The sequence below is a fragment of the Sitophilus oryzae genome, unplaced genomic scaffold, assembly GCF_002938485.1.
Source record: "Sitophilus oryzae breed Bouriz unplaced genomic scaffold, Soryzae_2.0 scaffold_811_pilon_pilon, whole genome shotgun sequence".
Taxonomy (NCBI): Eukaryota; Metazoa; Arthropoda; class Insecta; order Coleoptera; family Curculionidae; genus Sitophilus; species Sitophilus oryzae.
In genome coordinates this window covers 4,200,496-4,208,250 of record NW_022147430.1, presented here as the reverse complement: position 1 = coordinate 4,208,250, position 7,755 = coordinate 4,200,496, and the positions used below count along the sequence as shown (strand labels likewise).

The following is a 7,755-nucleotide window of genomic DNA, read 5'->3' as shown; positions in this document are numbered from 1 at the left end:
CAGATTGGGCGACTTATCGCAGATTGGGCTACTTTAAAAACCATTTTGGGACACATTTTACCTTTCTGGAACTAGTCGCATTGGGGAATTCTCAAAATTTTCTGCGATTTTTTGGGCTACAAAGAAAATATACTTTAGGCTGACTTCTTCTTTTTCGAAGGTTGGAATGGCCCATCTTCTTTTTTTTCTGGCCGAATAACGCGGAATCCACAGGCGGAAACGCAACGTATAGTTTAAGAGCTACGTTTCCGAGAAAGTATTTTAAGACGTCTGGCTCTTTGATATATCTTTTACTATGCTCTCTGGAACAACATGTTGTTCAAAAGTTTTTTTTTGTTTGTTGTTTTTTGTTCAGACGCGTCTGGCTGCCGATACCCGTTGCGTTCACTACTGCGCATCGGAAGAAGATCCTATATATTTTTTTAATTTAGTCCTATAAATTCTAGTATTGAATATAAATCGAACATGTCTCCATAGCGCACTGCGTAGAGTTTCCGACTACGAACCGATGATTCAGAGTTCGAATCCGGGTCAGGGCAAAGACTTTTTTATTTTATTTTCGTTTATATTCTGATAGTAAGGTATTAAATAGTTCTGGTGATTAAAAAAAAACACAAATATTTAATACTTTACTATCATAATATAAACGAAAATAAAATAAAAAAGTCTTTGTCCTGAGCCGGTTTCGAACTCTGAATCCTCGGTTCGTGTTCGGAAACTCTACGCACTGTGCTATGGAGACATGTTCAATTTATGTTCAATACTACAATTTAAAGGACTAATAAAAATATAGGATCTTCTTTCAATGCGCAGTAGGGAACATAACGTTTACCGGCAGCCAGACGGGCTGCATGTTGTTCTAGAGAGCATAGTAAAAGATATATCAAAGAGCTAGACGTCTTAAAATACTTGTTTTTCCGACGTTGCTAGCTCTCGTACTAGTATGTTGTAGTCTCGTACAGAGAAAGAAAGGAGGATTGAAAATTAAAGGAGGAGAAAGAAAGAAAGAATAATAATAATAATTATTGGAGATGAGAGCAGAGACAAAAATACCTTGAGTTTTGAGAGATTTTTTATTCGAATAATCGAATTTGTTTTTCATGATTTTGTTTGTATTGTACAATGGGGAAATGGGTAGCATATGAAAAAAAGTATAAGAGCTCGTGGGAAACGCTACCAAATTTCAAAGGTAAGCAGCTTTTGTTCTCAATAATTGTAGATAATATTATGTCGCATGAAGTATGTTAATTATTGGTGGTGTTATTCTTAAGGATGGCTACAAAAAGCTATGGTGATGTTATGGGGAAGGAAGCTTATTGTGTGGTTTGCTGTTCACATCTAAGGACACATAAGAATGATTTATTAAAGCATGGCTCAATTACCAATCACCAATCCAGAGTTACTAATTTTGGTAAGGAATTTTCCCATTCTCACTAACAACCTCATACAAATTATTATAATAGGTACACTAATGTTTGCTTATAACGAACCTGCTGACAGGTCTCAACTTGAGACCTGTCCGTGTGTGTCGTACGCCGTTATTCGCCTTTTTGTGCTATCGCGAGATTGTTGTTGTACGTCGCTCCGTCCAGATACGTAAGTAAACGAATCGAAATATTATCTTTTCTTTTTTGTAATCATGGGAAAACCAAATAAAAAGAGACATCGATCCTCTAGTAGTAGTAGTGAGTCAGATTCTTCCTTGAGAAAATTAGTATAAAAGGAAATCTAAACATGGCGGACGTTCTAGATCGCGTTCCCGTGCGGGCCGCAAAGAACGATCACGCCAGCATAGAACGGAGCATCGCGGCCGTTCTCCATCGCGTTCTTGCACAGAACGTCGAGTACGGTCACGACTCACGACAACGCTCTCCTAGTTCACTTAATGCCGTGATGGAAAGGTCGTTTAGATCGGAATGTGTAGCCCGAGATCCAAGCCCAGGGTTGGAGATGGGGCAACCGGGCAAATGCCCGGTGGGCCGGTACAATTTAGGACCGATTACGGACGTTTCCTAAATTTATAATACTTTATATATTCGACAAAAACTCCAAGAAACTGAGTATATAAAATATAAAAATTTGAAACCAAAGAAAATGTTGTAACTCGTTGGCTTTTTACCAATAAATAAGCTTCAAAATAATAAAAAGACATGGTTTTTCACCTACCACCTATAAACTCCAACAGATCAATGCATAGTGGATTTTGATATTAAAAAAGTCTTATTAAGATCAAATCACCATCAAACACGTAGTGGCTGTCCTACAGTACTATAAAAAGAAAATTATACTGCTCCGTATGTTGCTTTTTGTGTTATCAATGAAAAACATATATTTACGGAAGGAATGTGTGATTGGAGACATGTTCATCAGCGAATTAGTGAATATGAACATTCCAATATGCATGGAAGAAACTGCCAAATCTTATTTTTTGTATTCTGCCGACAAAACTATTGATAAAGTGCTTTTTGAAGATATGACCACAAAACATAATTCAGAAGTCACGAAAAACAGACAGATCCTAGATAGGGTACTCGATGTCATAAAACTTATTGGGAAAAGAGGCTTATCTTTCAGGTATGTATCATGTATCTGCGGCTGTTAAAAAATATTATGCATGCGATATTTAAATTCCCTTTTGCAAAAGATTCGCTAAATTGGATGTGCATATTAAAGAAAACTGTGCTTGTTATAGAAAACGTATTTATTTTCAGGAGAGCTAATCAATCCGCCTATACAATGGATGATCAAAATCTTGATCATGGATTTTTTTTAGAAATAATTATGCTCATTGGAAAATACGACATTATCCTAAAGACTCATTTAGATAAGATAATCAAACAAAGCAAGGAATATAAGTGCACGACCACACCGAAAGAGTTTTTTGCGTTTTTAGCGTGAAGCGTCTTTTGCGTCTAAGGCTTTGGCCACACTGAAGAGCGGGCGGGCGTCCAGCGAGCGAGCGATTTTTCTAAACACTGGGCTACAATACAAGTGACCACACTGAACTTTTGCGGGCGGGCGATATTCGAGCGTGCAGCGAGCGAATTATTAAAAAACAAATCTGTTTGAATTTCGAGCGTGCGAATGTTGTGAAGGGACACCGAATTGTGACGAATACGGCCGAAGTAAATATTTATGATATGTAGAAACTTGTTTTTATTATTATTTTTGTTGTCAGTATGATAAATATAATTGAGAATAAAGCGTGACAAAATGTGTAGCAGTGGCAAAAACGTAAATAAAGAACTTCTTATATCCGAAGTGCAAACACGGAGACCTTTGTGGCAAGATAGTCATCCACTCTATAAAAACAAAAATGCTATTGAAAAAATATGGCAAGAGGTTGCTGCGGCATGTAATTGTAGTGGTAAGTATTGAAAAATAATTATAAATATAACAATTAATAGCAATAGAAATTAGGATTTTTTATTATTTACATTATACATACACACATTAATTTATTCGATATAATGAAATATAAATGTGAATTACATTACAATAATTATCGAGGCAATTGAAATAAGTAATTTGTAAGTTCTTCACGAATTTGAATTGCTGTTGTACTTCCTCTATTATGCGTTCTGCCACCAGAAGCAGGTCGATCAGTACAGTCTAATCGTAATGACATCTGTTGCATTACTTGACAATAATGAAGATCACGTCGCCATCTTTTTCCCTTATTAAGTTATGTAATATACAGGCGCACTTGATAAGTATGCAAGCTTTGTCAGGCAGTGTCTCTATATCTTTATTTAGAAAACGCCACTTGGCACACATTATTCCAAATGCGCATTCTATACATTTCCGAGCACTAGAGAGATATTTATTAAAGTGTTCTTTCTGAGGATTAAGAGCTCTTTTTGGATAAGGCCTCATTAAATATGTCTTCAGAGGATATGCTTCATCTCCTATTAAGAAGTTTGGTAGTTTAATATTTGTATTTGGTAGGTTGGCTGACTGAGGCACATTGAACATATTACTTTCCAAAAAATTAAATAGTGTTGATCCTGCAAAAGTCCCACCGTCACTCTGTTTACCTCACCCTCCAACTTCTATCGTCAAAATTTTTTTTATCTGCGTCAGCAACAGCTTGTAAAACCACAGAAAAGTAGTGCAAATAGTTAAAATAATGTGACCCAGAATTCGTTGGACATTTAATCTGACAGTATTTTCCATCTATAGAACCGAAGCAATTTGGAAATTTCCACCGATTATAATAGTCACCTATAACTTTTTTTAAATGTATTACAGTAGGAACTGGCATAAATTCGTCAACAAGCTCTTCCCATATAACTGCACAAGTCTCAAAAACTATTTTGCTAATTGTAGATTTTCCCATTCTGAAGGAAAACGCCAAAGATCTAAATGAAGCGCCAGTTGCCAAATACCTAAAACAAAAATAAGTTTTCATTTGTGCATATTATTTTGTATTAGTTGCATTTTTTAGTATTCCAATGATTTTATTTTCAGTTTCCGATGCAAAACTCAAATGGAAGAATTTGAAGGATCAGTTTAGAAAGGAGGTTAAAAAAATACCAGTTCCGAAATCTGGAGATCCCTCACTACCTGGGAAACCCAAATGGCAGTATTTTGACCAGATGTACTTCTTAAGAGATTTTGTCGTTCCTTTGCAGACGCAAGGAAATTTACCAATGGAAACTAATTCGCAAACGCAAGGGACTTCACTGATGGAAACGGGAGATTCAAGTGAATCCGAAAATGGACAGGAGGATGATTATAATAATATGTCTGCTCAAAACTCACATTCTTCAGGGCCATCCCACAGAGCAGCAGAAAGTGGCTCAATTTTTAGTCGACAAAAGAGAACCAAACCAGATGTGCAGGACAAGTTTTTGGAACTGGAAAATAGGAAAGTTTAGCTTTTAGAACAAGACTGCAAAGAAGAAAATGCGGATTTGCTGTTTTTTAAAAGTTTAGTACCTCATGTAGCTGATTTCACAGATTTAGAAAAACTGGAAATAAAATCTGAGATATTATCACTAATTATAAAAATGAAAAAAAAGAAGCAATTAGTGGATCAGAATATTGATGATGTACAGCAAGGGGAACAAAATGTTGGTGAATCACAGCAGATAGAACATAGGGTTGTTAATGGTGTATACACAACATATCGAAAGTTGTAAAGAATAGAATGTATTTTTATAGAGAACATATACTGTTTAGGAAGATTCTATTAAATTCAAAAATTTGAAGGAAATGTTTGAAAAAGTGTAGTTTGAAATGTTGAAAAAGTAATAAATTAAAGGAATATTTTTTTTTACACGTAAAATGTTTTTTTACGCGTAACAAATAGTTCTTTACGCGTAACAAATAGTTTTATACGTGTAAAAAATAGTTTTCTAGGTGCAAAAAATAGATTTTTTCTACAAACGTCAGTAAAAATGTAATTTTTAACGCATGCTGTCAGTGCCTAAAATGTGACATTATGTCACTGATGGTAAAAGTCATTTACTTTTAGCACTAGTGCTAAAAGTAAGTCACGTGATTTACTTTTAACACTGAAGCGATAATATTACCATAGCAACCATAAACTTCATAATTAATTTGATTTCAGAATGACATATTATGAATTATTCATTAGCGTAAAAAGTAATAATACCTTGATATATACGAGCATAAACTTGTTTGTAGAAAAAATAGTGTATGATATGTGTGCTAAAAGTAATTTTATTTTGTTCGAAGGGATGGGACATTCTTCCCTTCTCACAAAATAAAATACCACTTTTAGCACTTATATCATAAATAACTATTTATGTATAAAAAATATATTTTTTGTGTAAAAATATTTTTTTACAGGTAGCGAGTAGTGTTTTTCGAGAAAAAATAGTTCTTTTACGTGGAGCAAATAGTTTTATACGCGTAAAATAAAAAAATAATAAAAATTGTTATTTTACGTGTAATAAAATTAATTTTTTAATAATATTAATAGTTTTTTTACGTGTAACAAATAGTTTTTACACGTAATAATTTTATTTACTTTTACAAAATTTGTATTAAAATATCAATATTTTTGATAAGCACGTGGACTACTCACAAATACACGTCGCGTCACTACGTATTTCTAAGCCGTTACCACTTTTCGTTAGTACTAGCTCGTGTGTCACGGCCTTGATATTTTACTCCCAGGGCGCGTAAAGAAGTGCCACTTCAAAAAAGTTTGATAAATCATGTCTTAAAATTGCGTTAGCAACTAGTAATATTGACTAGCGTATTATAAAATTATAATTATTTATTATATCATATTATTATATGATAGTTAAACACACAAGTAACCACAAAACTACAACATAAAAAATCTATACATTACAAATCGTAAAAGAAATGGCAAATAATTATTTTTACACACGCCACTGGTACGAATACGAATCTGCGCTCCGGCCCGTTCAACAGTCGATCCCAGTGCGAGCATATCTTTTTTCTTTGTCTCCTCAACGCTAACCGCGCCGATCTCGGCTATCTCTTTCTAACAGGATTGACTGTTGGACGGGCCGGGGATCGACGCGCTTGCGATGTTACATCTTCATAGAAATTGCAGACCTTCTTCGTCTTTTGCGTGTTTTTAATGGACACAAATCGCAAAAAACGCTTCAAACGGTAAAATCCCAAAAAACGTTTGAGACGCTAAAAACGTTTTCTGTGTGGCCGTGGGCTAAAAGTCGTGGAGTAAAACAGCGTGCTGGAAATTTCTTGATATATCTTTCCAAAACTACCGTTAACAGTATAATATTTGCAATATCCACAAAAATGAAAGAAATTATATCCAAAGAAATTATACAGGCAGAACTGTATTCAGTGGAATTAGACACAACACAAGACATTTCTGTGACAGATCAATGCTCAGTTGTAGGTTGTAATCAGGTGCATGTTTGTAAAAGTTTTATATTCTATAACTAGTTCTGATATAAAAAGAAATGATTTATTGTTTTTTAATTTCTAAATATGTTTATCAAAGCAACATTAATGAAAGAATTGTTAGCAGTCATTCCATGTCACGATACTTCTGGTAAGGGTTTCCACACCATGCTTAAAAATGTACTGGAAGAAAGTGGATTGAAAGTTGAGAATTGTGTCGCAGCTAGCGGCTTTTCAACTAGAATGGTAGAATATATGGTGCCACAGTCATATTTTAAATCTTGTAATTGGGGATATCATGAAATCTCATGTCAAAGCAGCAGGGTTATTCACTTTGTTAAATTCCTTAGTTACTTTTTTCAAAGATTCTCATAAACTCACTGCAAATGACAGGCGATACTAGATGGTGGGCAAAACAGGTGGCCCTAAACAAAGTTTTCCGCAATTTCGGTGACACAAATGTAGGTCTTTACATCGATGTTGTCCAGTCTCTGTTTATTATATTAAACAATCCGAATCTTAACGGTGACACCCGCGGAACAGCTAAAACCTTTTGGATAGCTTAGTAAAATATGAAAATATCTTTTAGGTCAAATATTTTGAAAAATATTCTCAGTTACGGTCCTTTATCGCGTTATCTACAAACAAAAGGCTTAAACGTTCTTATTTGCAATTCTATGATAAAAAGCTCCATTCAAGAAATCAAGTCCATACAGAGAAGTTATATCAAAATATATTTTCGAAGTTGTAGTTATATCAAAATATAACATGTATCAAGAAGCTTATCCGATGTTGGCACTCGCTTACCAGTATATTCTTACAATACCAATATCTCAAGTCACTTGCGAAAGATCGTTTTCGACGCTAAAATATATTAAAAAT

General features: G+C 34.5%; 1 protein-coding gene across 1 annotated transcript; it reads left to right on the top strand.

The window, feature by feature from the left end:
• The first annotated feature begins 3,107 nt into the window (after positions 1–3,107).
• On the top strand, positions 3,108–4,880 carry LOC115889214 (transcription factor Adf-1-like). The gene is made up of 2 exons (XM_030909161.1): positions 3,108–3,367; positions 4,471–4,880. Exons 1-2 carry the CDS (start codon positions 3,214–3,216, stop codon positions 4,878–4,880), a joined length of 564 nt encoding a protein of 187 aa, XP_030765021.1. The 5' UTR covers positions 3,108–3,213.
• The last annotated feature ends 2,875 nt before the right edge of the window (positions 4,881–7,755 follow it).

Coding starts and splice junctions, on each gene's coding strand:
- LOC115889214 (XM_030909161.1), top strand. CDS start 3,214: ATGTGTAGCAGTGGCAAAAACGTAAATAAAGAACTTCTTATATCCGAA. Junction 3,368..4,470: donor TGCGGCATGTAATTGTAGTG/GTAAGTATTGAA, acceptor TTTTATTTTCAG/TTTCCGATGCAAAACTCAAA.